The sequence below is a fragment of the Colossoma macropomum genome, unplaced genomic scaffold (assembly GCF_904425465.1).
Source record: "Colossoma macropomum unplaced genomic scaffold, Colossoma_macropomum, whole genome shotgun sequence".
Lineage (NCBI taxonomy): Eukaryota > Metazoa > Chordata > Actinopteri > Characiformes > Serrasalmidae > Colossoma > Colossoma macropomum.
Window position 1 is genome coordinate 21,325,000 of NW_023494799.1, and position 20,313 is coordinate 21,345,312.

At 41.0% G+C, this 20,313-nt stretch overlaps 1 protein-coding gene across 2 annotated transcripts in view; it reads right to left on the reverse strand.

The window, feature by feature from the left end:
* Window positions 1-20,313, reverse strand: part of lrp4 (low density lipoprotein receptor-related protein 4) — a 159,304-nt gene that overhangs the window by 66,656 nt on the left and 72,335 nt on the right. For both annotated transcript variants that reach the window (XM_036586299.1, XM_036586298.1), the window contains exon 2: window positions 15,039-15,185. In XM_036586299.1, coding sequence (XP_036442192.1) covers window positions 15,039-15,185 — 147 coding nt within the window. The remainder of the gene's footprint in view (window positions 1-15,038; window positions 15,186-20,313) is intronic.

Here is a 20,313-nt window from a genome sequence, read left to right on the forward strand (position 1 = left end):
ACTGGTGAATAGCCATAGGAAGTGATGTAATGTGCAATTTACAGATTTCACAATGAGCACAATTTGGAAATGCTCTTTTGCTGCTGTAGTCGGATAAAATTCGCTCCAAACCAATTGCACCCCCATATAATTATATCTTAACCCAAGTGTAGTCAACAAAATTTCATCAAAACTGACTGTAACCCAACAAAATTCTGTTAGAATCCAACTGTAGTCCAACAATAAACGGTTTAACCCAACCGGATCCTGACAAAAATCTTGCCAAACCAGACCATAGCCCAACAAAATTCCACCCAAACCAACTCTAGCCCCACAAAATTCCACCCAAACCTACCTCCAACCCAACAAAATTCCACCCAAACCAACTCCAACCCAACAAAATTCCACCCAAACCAACTCCAACCCAACAAAATTCGACCCAAACTCCAATCCAACTAAATTCCACCCAAACCAACTCTAACCCAACAAAATCCCACCTAAACCCAACTCTAACCCAAAAAAATTCCACCCAAACCAACTCTAACCCAACAAAATCCCATCCAAAACAACTCAACCCAACATCATTCCATCAAAACAACTAATCCAACGAAATTCCATCCAAAACAGCTCAACCCAACAAAATTCCACATAAACCTAACTCTAACCCAACAAAATTCCACCCAAACCCAGCTCTAACCCAACAAAATTCCACCCAAACCCAACTCTAAACCAACAAAATCCCACCTAAACCCAACTCTAATCCAACAAAATTCCACCCAAACCAACTCTAACCCAACAAAATCCCATTCAAACCAACTCAACCCAACATCATTCCTTTAAAACAACTAATCCAACAAAATTCCACCCAAACCCAACTCCAACCCAACAAAATTCCACCCAAACCCAACTCCAACCCAACAAAATTCCACCCAAACCAACTCTAACCCAACAAAATTCCTCCAAAACCAACTCTAACCCAACAAAATTCCACCCAAACCAACTCAACCCAACATTCCACCCAAAACAGCTCAACCCAACAACATTCCACCCAAACCAACTCTAACCCAACAAAATTCCACACAAACCCAACTCAACCCAACAAAATTCCACCCAAACCAACTCTAGCCCAACAAAATTCCACCCAAACCAACTCAACCCAACAACATTCCACCCAAACAACTCTAACCCAACAAAATTCCACCCAACACTAATCCAACAAAAATCCCACCCAAAACAACACAGTAGTCCGACAAACTCTGAACCAGCTGTAACACTCATAAAATTCCACCCGAATCCGACTGTAGCCCAAGAAAACTCCAAACCCAACTGTAAACTCCAAACCCAACTGTAACCGGACAGAGAGTGCTCTGACAAGACTTTATCAGTCTGATAAAATCCATGTAAACTGACTGCAGCCGGAGAAAATTCCACTCAAACCGGCAGAAACTCCACAAATCCCAGCCTGAACCCAACAAAATTCACTCTGATGTTTTGTTGGTCTCTTTACCGAATTGCAGGTTTTTATCAGTCCCGGAAGGTCTCTGTCTCTCTCTGCTCACTCCCTATCTCTCTCACTCTCTCTGATACTGTAATTAGCCCTCATTCAACTTCAGCTTCAACAGGGCTCGCTCTCTCACTCTTTTCTCCCTCTCTCTCTACCTGCACGCCCATCTTCACATCAAACATTTCTCTCTGTTCAGCCTGGCAGGCTGCCATTAGATGCATACTTTCAAGCCATCGAGAGAGAGAGAGAGAGAGAGAGAGAAAGAGAGAGAGAGGCGGCTTACACAGCTGTCAAATCTGCCCTTCTAGTCCACCTGGGCTGCTAAAGAAAAACGCTTTCGGTTCTCTCTCTCTCTCAATCCCTCTCACTCTCTCTCTATCCCTCTCACTCTCATTCTCTTTTTCAATCTCTCCCTCATTCTCCTATCGAAAGGTTGAAGAGAGAACAGCTTTGCAGAGATTTAGTTCGATCGATATCAAACACATTTCACAATCTGACCACAGACAGCATAAAAAGGGATTTCCAACAAAATTGAAAAGAGGTCATGGTGAAGTCAATAACATGTCAGCTTAAGCCTAAATTTCCTTTTCTTCCCCTTTTTTTTGGCAGGAAACACACTCTGCATCTTCCACACACTCAGCAGTGCATGAATTGCATGAAATCACTGGAGGATGATGTTAATTAATGCCATTTAAAAAGCTGAGGTTTAAAAACAGCTTCAACATTCACTGAAGGTTCTCCATCCACGTTCCTCCAAATAGAAACATGCATCTTCACGTCGTAGATGAAAAGAAGAACACAAAAACATTTGTGCGTTGCCATGACAACTAACCCGGAGTGCCGAGAGTTTAAAAGAGACACTTGAATGGCTGTCACTCAAAGACAGATCAGTTCATGCTTCTTTGCTCATGAACCGCAATCTGTGGAGGCTAGAATGAAGATGATGCTGAAAAGATTCTGAAAAGATTTTGCACTCCTCAGTGCAAGGTTCATATAAAAACAAGAAAAGAAAGCAGAAAACATTAAATGTGAAACTTATAACAGATGCAATAACACCATTAGAGGGCGGCGGTGAGTGACGTTTGTTTATTTAATGTTTGATAATGACGCCTTTAGAGGGCAGCGGTGAGAGATGTTTATTTGATGTGAGGTATTGACGCCTTTAGAGGGCGGCGGTGAGCGACGTTTATTTATTTGATGTTTGTTATTGACACCTTTAGAGGGCGGCGGTGAGCAACGTTTATTTGATGTGAGTTATTGACGTCTTTAGAGGGCGGCGACGAGAGACGTTTATTTGATGTGAGGTATTGACGCCTTTAGAGGGCGGCGGTGAGCGACGTTTATTTGATGTGTGTTATTGACGCCTTTAGAGGGCGGCGACGAGAGACGTTTATTGGATGCGTGTTATTGACGCCTTTTAGAGGGCGGCGACGAGAGACGTTTATTGGATGTGTGTTATTGACGCCTTTAGAGGGCGGCGACGAGAGACGTTTATTGGATGTGTGTTATTGACGCCTTTAGAGGGCGGCAGTGAATGACGTTTGTTTATTTAATGTTTGATAATGACGCCTTTAGAGGTCAGCAGTGAGAGACGTTTATTTGATGTGTGTTATTGACACCTTTAGAGGGCGGCGGCGAGAGACGTTTATTTGATGTGAGTTACTGACGCCTTTAGAGGGCGGCGGTGAGTGACGTTTGTTTATTTAATGTTTGATAATGACGCCTTTAGAGGTCAGCAGCGAGAGACGTTTATTTGATGTGTGTTATTGACGCCTTTAGAGGGCGGCGGTGAGTGACGTTTGTTTATTTAATGTTTGATAATGACGCCTTTAGAGGGCAGCGGTGAGAGATGTTTATTTGATGTGAGGTATTGACGCCTTTAGAGGGCGGCGGCGAGAGACGTTTATTTGATGTGAGGTATTGACGCCTTTAGAGGGCGGCAGCGAGTGATGTTTGTTTATTTAATGTTTGATAATGACGCCTTCAGAGATGTTTATTTGATGTGAGTTAGTGACGCCTTTAGAGGGAGGTGATGAGTGATGTTTGTTTATTTAATGTGTGATAATGACAGCGAGAGACGTTTATTTGATGTGAGTTATTGCCGCCTTTAGAGGGCGGCGGCGAGTGACGTTTGTTTATTTGATGTTTGTTAACAACGCCTTCAGAGGGCAGCGGCGAGTGATGTTTGTTTATTTGATGTTTGTTAATGACGCCTTTAGAGGGCAACGTTGAGTAATGTTTGTTTATTTGATGTTTGTTAATGACGCCCTTAGAGGGCAGCGGTGAGTAACATTTGTTTATTTGATGTTCGTTAATAGCGCTTTTAATTTCATGGGCAACTGACTTTCGCTTCAGCTGTAAGGCAGATCAGGCAGGTGAGGATAAAGGCTTCAGTTAAACTCTGCTGGTCGGACTCCCCTCATCTACTCGGCTCTATGAGGTAATCAAACACAAAGCCGGCTTGTCTTCAAAGCCCGCATCAGGCATTCTAGACTCGCAGACATGACAAGACTTTCTTATCTGCATCTCACAAAAGCACAGCAGCTGCAGAACCCTCAGAGAAACTTCTGACTAAAAAAGTTTCCAAAGTAGTCAGAAATCTAGCAGCAGAGATAAGAGCTCCGCAACAATGGAGACGCTCCTAAGTGTGTGTCACATGGGGGAACAACGGCGACACAGATTTAGACAGTCTAAGATACACACATACACACACACACACGCACACACACACACACACACACACACACACCCTCTGATGCAACATTTAAATATTCACAACACTGGCTCTATCACAGGAAAACATGACCTCATTCTTCCAAAACGAAACGTGCAATGCTAAAAGTTCACATCGGACTAAAGCCACTAAACGCTCAGACGTATTTGTTATGGGATCATCTAAGCTTGTCAAGACTTCAGATAAAGCTGGACAACTTTTTCAGGCATCAAACATGTCCACAGATCACAGAGAGCCCACCTGAATTCAACAAACAAAACACTCACGCAATATAAACGTTTTTGAAAGTAAAAGTAAAGCAGCAAGCAGTACCATTAAAACTTATACTGAAACAGTAAGCCATGAGAGGCTGTGCGATACTGCGATTTTATCACAGGGAAGGGTGTTATTAGGCACGACGCAAAGCGGAGTAAAACCCCCTTCCCTGTGATAAAATCATTGGAACAAACCTTTGCTTTTATAAAATGGCAGCCTAAAATATGATAAAATACACAATTTGAAAATATTTTTTTATTATTAATAATAATCGACATTAACAGGTATTCCGGCAAGAAATGTAGTTGCTTTACAGTTTGATATCTTTGCCAGTCAACCATGGATGGCTGAATGAGGAGAATGTTTGGTCGCCCATTGCTGTATACTGTGGCTATTTCATGAATTTTTAAAAACGTTTTGTCGTATAAGAATGAACATATGATAATACAGCACTGAGACTGCTCTTGTGAAAGTATTAAATGATATACGACTGACAGGCTGGAAAATGAAAAATAAAGAACCCTTGAAGAACCATCTTATTTTAGTAGTGTACAGCTTGTATTTACAGTCAGCGGCGTATCAGAACCTCCAGAAGGACTAAAGTGTTCCACCCAATGTAAATCAATGCGTGATTCGTTGATTCCCGCCATTTCCTAATTATGCTCATAGTTAACCTAGCGCAGGGGTCGGCAAACCAAATGTTAAGAAGAGCCATTTTGTCCTTTCAACAAATATTAAACCACCTTGGGAGCCACAACATTTTATGTACATTTTACCATCTTAGCTGTAAATATATCTCAGTATGTGCTGATGTACTAGTATAGGCTAAAAATAAAATATAAACTAAAACAGAGACTTATTTTGCTCTGCTTGAAGCTTTAGCTCAGCCATAGCTGCTTCTCTTGCATCGCTGGCAGGAAACTTTTCCTCAAAAGTAGAACAGTTTCTTGTAAAATGTCTCTCAATGTTTGAGTTTTTACGAGGCTGAAGTCAGCTTCTCATTCACCGGCTTCTTGATCGAATTGTCCCGTTCCACCTTAAATGGTGCCTGAGGTGCCAGAATGTAACTGCTTCACAATTTAAGGTGGAATGGGAAAAATCAAGCTTCGCGACTTTTTAGTGTTCGACAGTTTCTCATTACAGATTAAATGTAGCAGAAAATCAGCTGGAGTGATTATAAATGCGAATAAGTCAGTTCATCTCTAAATTATCGATGTTCATCTCAAATCTTTCTCTTTGCCTTTTCATTAGTTACAAGCTAGGCAAGATTGTTGTCTGCCTTGCTATGGTGACCAGAAGTCTGCGCTCAACTTCAGGGTCAATGAATTAGGATGAATTAGCAGTTCTACATTAACTCCAGAGTTTAAGACCATTTATTGTTAAAGGTGTGTTGAATATTCAACAGAGCTTTATTTTACTTCAAAGGAGGATTATTTTATTTTTACCTAAACATCTAATTCTGCTGTGGAGCCACAACAGGGCAGTAAAAGAGCTGCATGTTGCTGACCCCTGACCTAACATGTAAGGCCTTCAGTCCAGCTCCTGAAGTACTAACCAATGAGAGAGCAGCTCAGCTGTATCTACCTACATACCATAGAGAGAAAAATCCTGACTTTTTCCAACCAAAATGTAACAATGAAATTAGATCATTACTACAATACTTACAGAGTTTAAATAAAAGAAACATGATAATTCTAGTAAATAAAAAATAATTGTTTTTTAAATAAAAAAAATGTTTTTATTCATTAATAGAGACCGTGAGGCCCCTCTGAAGGTCTCTAAAAACATTTCCAAAACAGACCGTCCTACAGTGTGATTACAGATGACAGCAATTAGAGGTTGTGTTGAAATTCAGCCCTGTAATGCAAGAATTAAAGGGTTAAACATGTTTTTCTGTTATTCAGAACCCCGCATCACCTCCACTCTCCACACAAGGGGTAAATATTTCGGCAGTGGGAGGGGCAAGGTCACGCCGGGCTGCTGCCAGACAAGTGTTTTCTGGCTGCTGGGGATTATGCAAATGAGGCCTGCGGGAAACGGCGAGGAACGAAAGCAGCGGACGAAGGGAAGGAGAGATGAAAAGACGAATTCCTGCTTTTCTAAGAGCAGTGAGAATGCAGAGAGAGAGAGAGAGAGAGAGAGAGAGAAAGCAATAGAGGCAGAACGCAGTAGGTGGAGAGGGAGTGATAATCTCTCTCTCTTTATCTCCATCTTTAAGCGCCTCTCCGGCTTCCTGCTGGTCGCAGGCCGAGCTCCTAATGGTCAGCCCCTAAGGTAGCAGGGGATTATGGGCAAACAGCGGGTGATTTTGGACCGAACAGAAGCAGCAGGATGGTTCCACCTGCAGACACTGTTGAGATACTCACTCTCTGTAATACATATACAAACACTCAGAGTCTTTTAACTCAGCAGGACGCCACCGTGAGCTGACCACCGAAACACTGACCTCAGAAACCGGAGTTACCAAAAACTGCTGCTAGGCGCAAACTATACATCTTACAGGAGATATTTCTGAGGAGATTATTCACTCTTAAGAAAGCTGGTTCTTCAGGGGTTCTTTAGTAAAGACAATGGTTCTATATGGAACCACGAACACTCGAAGAAGCATTTGCATGCTGAAAAGTTTCTTCACATTGATGTAGAATGTGTTGTACATGGTTCTGTTTAAAACCTTTTTGAAAGGGTCCTATGTAGCACCATAAAGGCTTCTTCTATTGTTACAATGTCAAGCTTCACACTTAAAGATGGTTATTCAAGGGTTCTTTAGTAAAATTGGTTCTATATAGGACCATGTACACTTCTTTGCATCACAAAAGGGTTCTTCAGATTGATGGAGAATGTGCTGTAGATGGTTCTATACAGAACCTTTTTGAAAAAGATTCTATATAGCATCAAAAAGCTTTCTTCTACAGTTACGATGTCAAGCTTGTAACAAAAGAAGAACTCTTTTTGGTGCTATACAGAACCATACAAAACACATCAATCTGAAGAACCATTTAAGCATGCAAATTGTTCTTTTCTATACAGAATCACTCTTTACTAGGCAACTCTTGAAGAACCATCGTTTTTATAGTGTATTTAAGAAAATCTACTTGCATACAAAAAGAGAAAGTCAAAGGAAAAGAAGTGAGTTTCCAAAACTGGAGTTCAAAAACTGATTAAAAGCTACAGAGAAAATGGGGCTCCTAACAACCACCTGGAAGACCTGGTAGACACCAAAACTGTCCCATCAGATAAACAGCACTTAAAGCTTTCATCTTTGAGAGAGAGGAGAAAATCAAGCTGCTTCAGATCTGAAAACATCCACAGGTGTTTCTGTCCATCCTTCCACTGTGAGAAGACGACTCAGCGCTATGGGTCTGAAATGATGTGTAGCTGTCAAGAAGAAGCCTCACTGAGAAAAGGAGACAGACACATCAAACAAAGAAGCTGAACAATGGACTGACCACAACACCACAAGAGTCCAGACCTCAACATCACTGAATGTGTTTGATTGCTTCAGAAAATGATCAACCAGCTTCTAAGACTGAACTTGGGAGGTGTGTCTGCAGATTTCTTTGAGAAACTGAAAGCGAGTCTCCTGAAAAGAATGGAAGCTGGAATAAAGTGACACACTGACACTCAGACAGCTGATATCAGATTTAATTGGTGAGGATTTTGTGATTTTTTTTATTAAATATGTGTTCTGCTGTTTTCCTGATGCTGAAGTATCTTTATTTGTAGTTCTCTCAGTGTGAACACCTCCATCCACTCTGTTCACTCCCCTGTTATTCCTCCTTTCAGCCTCTAAACATTATAATATGCTGTGATTCATGTTTGATTTATAACTTCACTATCTTATCACTAATTAAACACACACCTTTCAGAACAGCAAAGAGAGAGAGAGAGTGTGTGTGTTTGTGCGAAAGAGAAAGAGAGTGTGTGTGTGTTTGTGCGAGAGAGAGAGAGAGATAGCGAGAGAGAGAGAGAGAGAGAGAGATAGAGAGAGAGAGAGAGAGAGAGAGAGAGAGAAAGAAAGAGAAAGAGAGAGAGAGAGAGAGAGAGAGAGAGAGAGGGGTGATATTGACTGCCCTGTATTCTGCCTCATTCCAAACTGAAACATTCCTTGTAGCTTCAGTGCAAGGCGTGAGTGGCCAGAGATAAACTGCTGTGGGCTCAATGGTGGAATGTATGTAAATGTGTCGGTTTTGTGACATCACAGAAACAGTGATTTTAAAAGAGGCAGTTTTTGCTGTTCAGTTTCCATATATGGACTGATACTAAAGCAAACTCATTTCAAAACAGTGCGTGTGTTTACATGCACTCAATAATTTGATCATAATCAGATTTCTGTAGTTATCTGATTATTCAAATAGTCATATAAACAACACACTCCGATTTCTTAGATCAGAGTAAGGTCTAGAAATCCAATTAAGAAATCTGATAAAGAAGCTGGATTTTAGCTCAGTAATCAGATTTCTCAGTGCATGTAAACTCTTACTCTGATTTCTTTCGGATTTCTCAGTCTGCGCATGTGTGAAAACAGACAGCGGGCCCGGAAATAAGCGAGCAGCGTTGCCGCCAGATGGCAGAAAAACTCTTTTGGAGTGACACTGAAACCTACATGCTTGACGGAAAGAAGGATTTAAATATTTTTCATCTTCTAGATAATGTACGTTCATATTTTCAGGTAAAGTGGCATGAAGTTTATAAAAAAAAAGACTCATTTGAGTTACATTTGACATTTGAGTTACGTCACATGTTCTTCTGGAAGTTTATTGGTCGGTTGTAAAGCAGAAATCTGATCACTGCCTGACTCATGTAGACCCGGAGTTTCCCCAGTATCTGATTACTCAAGTGCATGTAAACGTGTTGATCAGATTACTGACAAAATCTGATTTTCTGCAATTATTGGATTATTAAGAGCATGTAAACACACTCAGTGATGAAAATTCAGTTTCCATGATAATGGATTCAGTAAAATTCAGTTTCCATGATCCATGCTCTTTTGTTATTGTTTGCTATCTGGTGTGGACTGGATTTTTTTCTGTAAAGTTGTTTTGTGACAGTGCCTGTTGTAAAAAGCACTATATAAATAGATTAGACACTGACTTTGATATGGGAACTTTAAAGGAAAGAGGTAAAACATTCTGAGATGGTTGGCTAGCACATAGTTTGTAAGAACACTAGCGAGCGCAGTAGCCGGTTTAACTGAAGGTGGCAGCTGATCTAGCTGAAGTCTGGCTAAGTTACAGATCGCGTTCTCTTCAAACTTACTCAACCTCAGCTGCATATATAATCACGGTTCTCACAGCGGTGGAACAGACTGTGGAGGAACTCTTCCGGGAACTCTGGAGCTCCATTCAGGGGGAAAAAACTGTTGTCCAACCACACACGCTGTTAATAGACGACTCTGAGTTCCAGATTCACCACTCGAATCAGATCTGAGCATTACACACAGCCCTGCCTCTGACCACAGAGCAGGGCCTTCTGGGAAACATGCTGCATTAATAAAACCATCCTAAACTTCCTGCACTCTTAAAAAAGAGGGTTCTTTAGGAAAGGGAGTGGGTCCTTCAAGAACCATGAGTTTACATGCTTAAATGGTTCTCTGCATGGTGGAATGGTTCTTCACACACATTCTCCATCAATCTGAAGAACCATTTCACAATGCAGAGAACCTTTAAGCATGCAAGCATGCAAACCATTGTGCATGATATTCTTTACTAAAGAACCCTTGAAGAACCACCCTTTAAGAGCATGTGAGTGAATAAAAATAGTTAAGTGAAGCTGGGTTTTTAAAAACAACTAAAACAGTGCAGTCGCATGTGTATATACACACGAGATAATGACTGTATACAGTAAATAATGATTACATATACACAGTTTTAGTCAGAGTTTATCCTTCATTCATTTAATTTCCAGTCAAAACAGCCATTAAGTGTGAATTTCATCTTTCAGTGTCAGGAAAAAAGCAGAAAACATAGTGATGTCCAGACGTCTGAGAGCGCTAGTGAAAATGTAGTACTCTAATTTTCCATTCCACCTGTTAAAGAGTAATTACACCCCACTATTTTCAGCTAACTCCACCCCTGGCTCAACTTTGAAAAATGCTCAAAAATGGGAGGGGCATGCCGGGAGGGGCCCTGTAGTGATGTTCAGCTTTGGAGGTGAGGCTAGGAGGGAGACCAGACGGGCTGGGCTGCTGTGTTGTTATAGCTAACATTAGCTACCAGAAAATATGGAGAGCGACAGAATCAAACAGCCCTTTTGCAACTTCAAGATCTTACGAGGTTAAAGATTTTTCTCCACTACCATCCCCAACTTCAACGGGGGAAGGAGTTTCTGATCAGGCAGTGCATCTTGAGCCTCACCAGCATGATTCCAAGCACAGAAGTATAACAGTTTAACAAGGAGACTGTATCGTACCAAACAGGTTGTTCACAGATGTGACAGGTTGGGGTCGTACACTGCCTCACCGGTCATCTAGTGTTTCCTGCAGTGGCCCTAAATCATTACGGTCTGCAAGCTGTTCGTGGCACATATCAGCTGCTACATGGAGACTTGCAAGGATCCTCACTTAATCGGTCTGTCAGGTTACCTAATCATACATTGACTGTTAGCAATATAAGGCCAGTTAAGTCTAAAAGTCTAAAAACCACAATATCTACAAATATAATAACTAAGAATTACCAGTAATAACTAGAACACTAAATAACGCGTTAAATGTGATGAGACGATATGTAAGGAAAAACATTCAAAATGCTTGTATGGTTTCATATTTATGAGTGCGGCACGAGCAGAGCCATCTCTCTACATGGCTCTGGGTATGAGTAGGGCGTCATCACAGGGTGGTAACATTGGTTGACTGATTTGCATAATGTGACGTGTGATTGTGCTTTGGTGTGAAGACAGGTCATCCGTGCCTATAACAGAGTTGAACCAGAGGGGGCACTGCAGAGGCAGAACTGACCACAATAAAAATGATATTTTTACAGTTTGATAAGACATGTTCACATTTCAGGCAAGGCTGGTGTTTATTATTATTACAAAACAATGCATTTCAGCTATTAATGAAAAAAAGTCTTAGGGTGTAGTTACTTTTCAAATGAAGCATCAGTTATATTCTGGCGCCTGCACTGCTGCACCATTTAAGGTGGAATGGAAAATTCTACTCTAATCTTTCCATTGCAAACTGTACAATCTGCATAAAAATCTTCACAATCTTTGAAATTTTAACATGAATTTCAGGATTTTAGTGCTTTACTGACAGCCTGCGCTCAAAAGTCTGATCAGCAGATCTAATCGCCCTGAGAGTTGTCTGAACACGAGCTTCACTTTCATTTTTGTATAAAGACCTGCACGTGGTGTCACAAATTTGCTAAAATTTGAATAGTGACCCAGCAGAATCTTCAATATTTCTCCTTCATGTTAATCACCATAACTTTTTTTTGTTGTAAATTTTTTAAAATTCAAAATTTTTTTCAGATTTAAATGAAAAATGTGCTGTCAGACTTCTGAACCCTCACTGCATGTTGAACCCTCACTGCACAAAACTGAGTACTGATACTGATACTAACTCCAACCTGATATTCATACAATTTATTAGATGATTCATTTATTTACTGTATATATTTAGTATATACTATTATATAATAAGTAATAAGAACTATTTTAAAACTTAGGTAAATGTAAAATATCTTTATTGTGCAAAACAGTTAAAAACGGAGATGAACAGTATACAGATAAACCTGTGGTGTTTACACATCAGCACACAGCAGCTTCTCTGGCTCAAAAACGGAGCTGAATGTTGTTTCATGTCCAAACTTCTTGAGTCGTTTGTCTCACACGTGTGTCATGTTCACTCGCACTGCATCTCTGAGCATCAGTTCAGTAAATATCACTGTCATTCAGGCTGTCAGTATCAGCGACTTTCAGTGTTTTTCTGGCTTAAATGAAGCGATGGGCCACAAGACCCCGCAGCTGAGTGATAGAGCAGATTGTTGCGGATCTGAAGCTGCTTGATTTTCTCCTCTCTCTTAAAGATGAAAGCTTTAAATGCTGTTTATCTGATGGGAGCAGTTTTGGTGTCTACCAGGTCTTCCAGGTGGTTGCCAGGAGGCCTATTTTATTTTTGTAGCTTTTAATCAGTTTTTGAACTCCAGCGTTGGAAACTCTCTTATTTTCATTTGACTTCCTCCTTTTTTATGCAAGTGGATTATCTTAAATGTAATCGTCTGAAAATGAGTAACTTGTTCTTGACTGGAAATTAAATGTGTTTATGTTCCACTGAAAAAACACATCAAGCCAACAATCTGATCTAATAAATGTGGATTCAGTCAGAAAAATTACACGAGCCATTATACTCTTCAGCTGTGTTCTAGGCGTGTTATTAAAAGCCATAAAAGTGTGACGGGCTGTTTTACGAGCGCTGATCTAATTTAATTTAATTATGGCTAATGGAGCTGCAGGTCACATGACTCCATCCTTTAACCAATCACATACAGACATGCTATCTCCAATTCTATCCATAAAAAAAGAAAAATCTCTAGACCATAAATAACAACGCGTGGCCACGAAACGGGGCTAACTAAGTAACAGAGCACGACCGGGTGGGTGTCTGAGAGCCCCTTTTAGTGATCAATACAGACGAGCTAAGACCACTAATCTGACTGACATAATCAATAATGATTAGTGTGAGTAAAGAGAGAGAGAGAGAGAGAGAGAGAGGAGAGAAAGAAGAGAGAAGAGAAAGGAGAGAGGGAGAAGAGGAGAGAGATGGAGAAAGAGAAAGAAGAGCGAGAGAGAGAATAGAGTGAGAGAGAAAAAGAGAAGAGAGATGGAGAGAGACAAAAAGTGGAGGAGAGAGAGATGGAGACAGGAGAAAACGGGAAAAAAGAGGAGAGAGAGAGAAAATTGAGAGAAAAAAGAGAGAAAGAGTAAAAAGAGGAGAGAGATGGAGAGGGACAAAAAGTGGAGGAGAGAGAGATGGAGAAAGAGATAGAAAAGGCAGAAAAAAGGGGAAGAAAGAGGAGAGAGAGAACATTGAGAAAGAGAGGAAAAAGAAAGAAAAAGCAGAGAGGGGGAGAAAGAAAGAGAGAAAGGATAGAGAGAGAAAGAAAGGAGAGTGAAAAAGAGGAGAGAGATGGAGAGAAAGTGGAGGAGAGATAGATGTAGAAAGAGAATGAAAAGAGAGAGAAAGAGGAGAGGAAAGAACAGAGACATATTGAGAGAGAGGAGAAATAAAAAGAGAGCGAATGGAGAGAGAAAGAGAAAAAGCAGAGGGGGGGAGTAAGGAGAGAGAGAAAAAGGAGAGGATAGAGATAGAGAGAGAGAGGGGAGGGTGGGGGAAAGGGGAAAAGGAGGAGAGCCATAGAGAGAAAAGTGGAGGAGAGAGATTGAGAAAGAGAAGGAAAAGAGAGAAAGAGGAGGAGAAAAAGAGAGAGAACAGAGAGAAAGCAAGCAAATGGAGAGAAAGAGAGAGGGGAGAGAGAGGAGAGAGAGAAAAAAGGAAGATGTAAAAGTAAAGTGATTTTGTTCCAAGCAATGTGACACACACACACACACACACACACACACACACACACACACACACAGACTCTCTCTCTCTCTCTCTCTCTCCATTAGCTCTACTGTCCAAATTGAATTCTGTTGTGTCGGTCACTAATTTACTGCTGTGAGGTCGGCGCGAGTGTGTGTTATAATCACTGTGTAGATCCCATCTGACCATTGGTGAGGTCATTACAGCTGCAGACTGAAAGGTCAGTGTGTGATCACAGCGGCTGATGGCCTACGCACACCAAATCAGATCACACTACCATTTCCCTCTTATACAGAGATTTCAGTGACAACAGGAACTATCAATATACATCCTATACATATATACACATAACCATACATGCAAACAATACTCTGGTCATTGGGCCATTTTATCAGAATGAATGAATGAAATTATGAAATGAACCTTTAGCCAACTGTGTCTGAACACATCAGAATTAGACCTCCACATTTAACCCATCCGTGCAGTGAAACACCACATACACACTAGTGAACACACACAAGGGGGCAGTGAGCACACTTGCCTGGAGCGGTGAGCAGCCCTATCCACGGCGCCCGGGGAGCAGTTGGGGGTTAGGTGCCTTGCTCAAGGGCACTTCAGTCACGTACTGTCAGCTGAGGGGATCGAACCGGCGACCTTCCGGTCACAAGGCTGGTTCCCTAACCTCCAGCCCACGACTGCCCCGACTACCTATCTTGTAGCTACACTCACTGGCCATTTTATCAAAAACACCTAAATTGTGTATACACTCACTGGCCTTTTTATTGGAAACACCTACATCGTATTTACACTCACTGGCCAGCTTTATCAGAAACACCTACCTTGTTTATTTGCTCCACATCGACCCCATCCATTAGTGGTCAGAACTACAAAGTGCTCCTATATGCTAAGTGGAGCTGATAAAAGCGGATAGTGAGTGGACACTGTAATATGTATTTTGTCCTTTGCTATTAACTAGCCTTTTACTGTTCCTTCTTTAAAGCTGAATCTAATACTTTATTCAAACAGCAAGTGTGTATTTTACTCACTGCAGCCATCCTCGTCGCTGTGGTCTCCACAGTCGTTATCTCCGTCACACTGCCACTGTGCTGGTATACAGGTGCACTCTCCAAACGCACTGACCGCACAGGTGAAGTGATTCCGCCCGCACGAACACTCTGCACTGCCCAGCACACCTGCAAACACACAAACACGCAAAAAAATTATAGTCTCAGGCTGCGCAACATGGACAAAATAGTAGTACTGCGATTACCCGCTACTCGTCGTGTCGCACTAACCTACCAACAATGAGTGCGCTTACATGCACTTAATAATCCAATCATAATTGGATTTCTGCAGTTAGCTGATTATTCAAATGGTCATGTAAAAAGCACTCTGATTTCTTAGATCAGAGTAGGGTCTAGAAATCCAATTAAGAAATCCAATAAAGAGAGCTGGATTTTAGCTCTGTAATCAGATTTCTCAGTGAATTCTCAGTTCTCACCAAACACATGCTTGACTAAATGAAGGATTGAAATATTCTTCTTCTAGATGATGTATGTTCATATTTTCAGGTAAAGCGGTGTGATGTTTTCAGCCGCAACATGTTTTAAGTTACGTTTACATCACGTCTTCTTCTGTGAGTTTATTGGCTGGTTGCAAAGTAGAAATCCGATTACTGCCTGACTCATGTAGACCTGGAGTTTCTCCATTATCTGATTACTCAAGAGCATAAAAACACACTGAACCAGATTCTGACATAATCTGATTTTCTGCAGCTATCAGATTATTAAGTGTAAACACAGTTTACTAACTAGTTACTAACTACTTGCTACATGTGGTGACTGTGATACACATTGCTCACATTAAAAAACACTGATTAGTGTTAGGCTCATTTGCATATTGCAGCCTTCCTCCAAAAGGCCTAAATCATGAAAACGACTAACAAACAATACACAGTTACAGCTCGACTGCAGCTCTTATACAAACACAGCCTGAAAACCACAGAGCTGCATAATATAACATTATTCTTAATCATTTACAATACTGACCTTTACAGTCTGATATCACAGCAGGCTGCAATATGCAAATGAGGCCTTTAACCAATCAGATAAATCAAACTGGATCCAACAAACGTAATGAAGTCACCATAACATGCCCCTCCCCTCTCTTTTTCTCTTCTTTTCTTTCTGCCTCTCCTCTCCCCTTTTCTTTCTTCATCTTTTTCTATCACTTTCTTTCTTTTTTTATACCCATTTCTGTCTTTTTTTCTCCTCTCTTATCTTTTCTCCACTGCTGACTTTTTCTCTCTTCTCCTGCATCACACAGCTGAAAACAGCCTGTACTTCATTCAATGTTTATAGATAACTGTGCATCATAGTGTCAGAAACCATATAAATCAAGTCTATTAGAGATAGACTGAACTCCACACACTTTGAGGAGAGTGACAGTGATTCAGTAATGCAGTTAGCACCATGCTAACCTGCTAATTACTAGTTTCCATCACTGTGTCTATCTGTTCCACTGTACACACACACAGTGCTGCTAAATATAGGACTGTGTGTTTTTAAAGGACAGTCCTCAGTGCTGCTCAGATCAGTTCAATGCCGGTTTAATTCCGGTTTAGTGCCGGTTTAGCCCAGCTCTGTCTGCTCCCACCTTCATACTTTATATAGAACAAAAGCAGCTGCTGCAGATTTTAAGACAGCTTTAACCAGCTCAAATGACCACCGTCCATACAGCACTGTGTCAAAACTGACCACATGAAAGAGGGACAAGCATTCATCATACAATACATTACGGGGAGAGAGAGAGAGAGAGAGAGAGAGAGAGAGAGAGAGAGAGAGAGAGAGAGAGAGAGAGAGAGACGGAGAGAGAGACAGAGACAGAGACAGAGACAGAGAAACAAAGAAAACTGGGAGGGAGAGAGATACTGAGAAAGAAAATGAGAGGACAGAGAACAAGAATGGGGCAGAGAGAGAAATGGTGGGAGAGAGAAAGGAAGAAAAAGGGAGAGAGGGAGATAAAGACAGGGAAAAAGTAGTTAGAGAGAATGGAGAAAGAGAATGGAGAGAAAGCAACAGAAAAAAATGGAAAGAGAAAAAGTGGAGAGAAATAGAGAGAGAAAGAAAGAAAGAAAGAAAGAAAGAAAGAAAGAAAGAAAGAAAGTGGGGAGAGGAAGAAAGAAAGGTTATAGTAGATAGAGAGAATGGATAGAGAGAGAAAAAATGGAGAGAAACAATGAAAATGGGGAGAGAGGGACAAAGAGAAACAGAGTACGGGGGGAGAGAGGGAGAGAGAGAAAGAGAGAGTAGAGAAAGGGTGAAACAAAAGGAAAAGCAGATAAAGAGAATGGAGAAAGAGAAAGAGAGAAAGCAAGAGAGAACATGAGGAGAGAGAAAGACAATGGGGAAGAGAGGGAGAGAGACAGAGATATAGAAAGAGAGAAAGCGATAGAGATTAGAGAGAGAATGGAGAGAGAGAGAGAAGGAATGCAGCAAAAGAAAAAGAGTAAGAATAACAGCAGTGAAAGATGTGCAATAATCATTAAAGTCTAAACTGTGTTCCACTAAAAAGGAACAGTTTGTGAATTTTACTCTACAGTGAGTCATTTTAACAGCAGTAATGAGAGCAATGACACTGTATATTACACATAAACTACTGTAGGGTCAAATAACTGCATTACTAATCAAATTAAAATAGTCCAGCAGGGCCACACTGACACATTTACCTACACAGGAGTTCCCCACAATGCACTGCTATCAGCGGGTGGCTTTCAGTGGAATCCACCATGACCAGCAGAGTTCAAAAAACACAGCAGATAGACGAGACAGAGCTCCACCTGCTCTCACCTGGGTCTGTGCATGAGTCAGTAGAGGAGTAACGAGTCACAGAATTCACAGTTCAGTCTGACGTGCAGTGGCTTCTCAATTCTGCACATTTTTAAAAATTAAAACGCCTGAAAATCTGCCTCTTGTTAAAGAGCCAAAATAGTATTTATAGTATAGACAACCATTTTTTCTCAATTTCCTAAAATAATAATAACAATAAAGAATTTGATTCAGTATGTAAACACTTTTCAAGCTTCAAATTCACCTCCCACTTCATACAGCTGCCTGTTTTGCATTCACAGTTTTTACGTGTCCCCTTTCCAGTATCTATCAGCAGAGGAACTATTAAGCTGAGACTGGCTTCTGAACGGAATTTACCGTTCCACCTTAAATAGTGCAGCTGTTACTGAGGCGCCAGAATGTAACAGCTGCCCCATTTAAGGTGGAACTAAAAAAAATTCAATGTAGTAGCCAGTTACAGCATCATAGTATTTTAACAACCGCACCATTTAAAGTGGAATGGAAAATTCGATGTAGTGGTCAGTTACAGTCTCATAGCAATGTAACAGCTGCACCATTTAAGGTGGAACGGAAAATTCAATGTAGAAGCGACTAACAAACTCATAGTAATTTAACAACTGCATTAATTAAGTTGGAACAGAAATTTGGATTTTGAAGCCACTTTACCATTTAAGGTGGAAGGCATCATAGTTACGTCACAGCTGGAACAGAAAATTTGATGTAGTAGCCACTTTCAGCTTGATAGTATTGTAACAGTTGCACCATTTAGGGTGGAATGGAAGATTTGATGTAGAAGCTACTTTGAGCCTCAGAGTAATGTAATGGCTGCAGCATTTAAGGTGGAATGGAAAATTCTATTTAGAAGCCACTTTCAGCATCACAGTAATGCAACAGCTGCATCATTTAAGGTGGAACAGAACTTTTGATTTTGAAGCCCCTTTACCATTTAAGGTGGAACGGAAAATTTGATGCAGAAGCCACTTTCAGCCTCATAGTAATGTAACAGCTGCACCATTTAAGGTGGAATGGAAAATTTGATTTAGAAGACACTTTCAGCTTGATACTAATGTAACAGCTGCACCATTTAGTGGTTCTACATAGAAACATTATCTTTACTAAAGAACCTTTAAAGAACCATAAGAGAGTACAAGGAACTGTGTATGGGATAAGTATGCATTTACTTAGGCATTTGTACTAACAGTTGTCTAATATAAAACTGAACAAAGAGCAGAAACGACAGCAGCCCCTCAGTGCGTCTAAGGGTTAAAGTTGTAGTTTGAGCTCCGCTAAAGGGTGGTTCACTCTGCTCGGACTTGGACCCAGAAAGGCTCGGCCACCCTGCAGCTTCCAGCCGCGAAGAAAAATCACAAAAATGCACCCACAGAGCTGAAAGCCAGGAGCTGACGGCCAAAACCCGAAAACACTCATTCAGTCCCAGAGTGGAACACCTCACACCACACGCGTTTTCTACCTACAGCAGACAAAAACCACGGACCAAACCACCGAAACGGCCTAGACATATATATATATATATATACACATATAAGTATATAAAAACATATAGGGGACATATTGGGGAAACCCTAATGTTTGGGGGTCCGGGCCCACCTTGATGAGTCTCTGGTTTACAGTTGGGTTTTATACGGACGTTATGGGGATGTTTTCACACTCAGCTGTGGTGAACAAATGCAGGTTTTACACTGCATGAAAGGCTCAGCGGTGACTGTGTGTGTTCTTCCTTTCACTTTACCACCTTCACACACACACACACACTACACAAACACCCTCCCTGTGTGTAGTGGTCACATCCTGGTTAGGACACCAAATGTCTGACCATTAATTAGGGTGGACCTCCCAAGTGTCTCTGTGGAGGGCCTGTGTGTGTTTTAGTTCAGTCACATGTCCAAGCACTTTTTACATTCAAGTAAAACGTCAACAGAAGGGAGTCCACAGAAGTTAGCAGGAGAAATGCTGCGGGACTGGAGCAACAAAAACGGAAAAAATACAAATAAATAAAGACCACCATCATTTTCTTTCTCTACTTTCATCTGCAGGAGAGTTTAACGCTTCGGCAGCTCAGTGGGAGATGACAGCTGCAGCTCAGAACACCAACAAAACAGAAGCTGTTGTGAAACTTCATCATTTAAGTCAGAGAGCAAGCTTTATTTACTTCATTTCCACTCAAAACAGACATTAAATCCCAGTTATTGATCTTCCAGGAGATATTTCTGAGATTAGACATAATACAATTACATAAGGAAGGAGACAGTCAAAGGAAAATGTGAGTTTCCAAATCTGGATATCAAAAAATGATTAAAAGACATAACCACCTGGAAGACCTGGTAGACAACAAAACTGCCCCATCAGATAAACAGCTCTTAATGCTTTCATCTTTGAAAGAGAGGAGAAAATCAAGCTGCTTCAGGTCTGACAACATCCACAGGTGTTTCTGTCCATCCTTCCACTGTGAGAA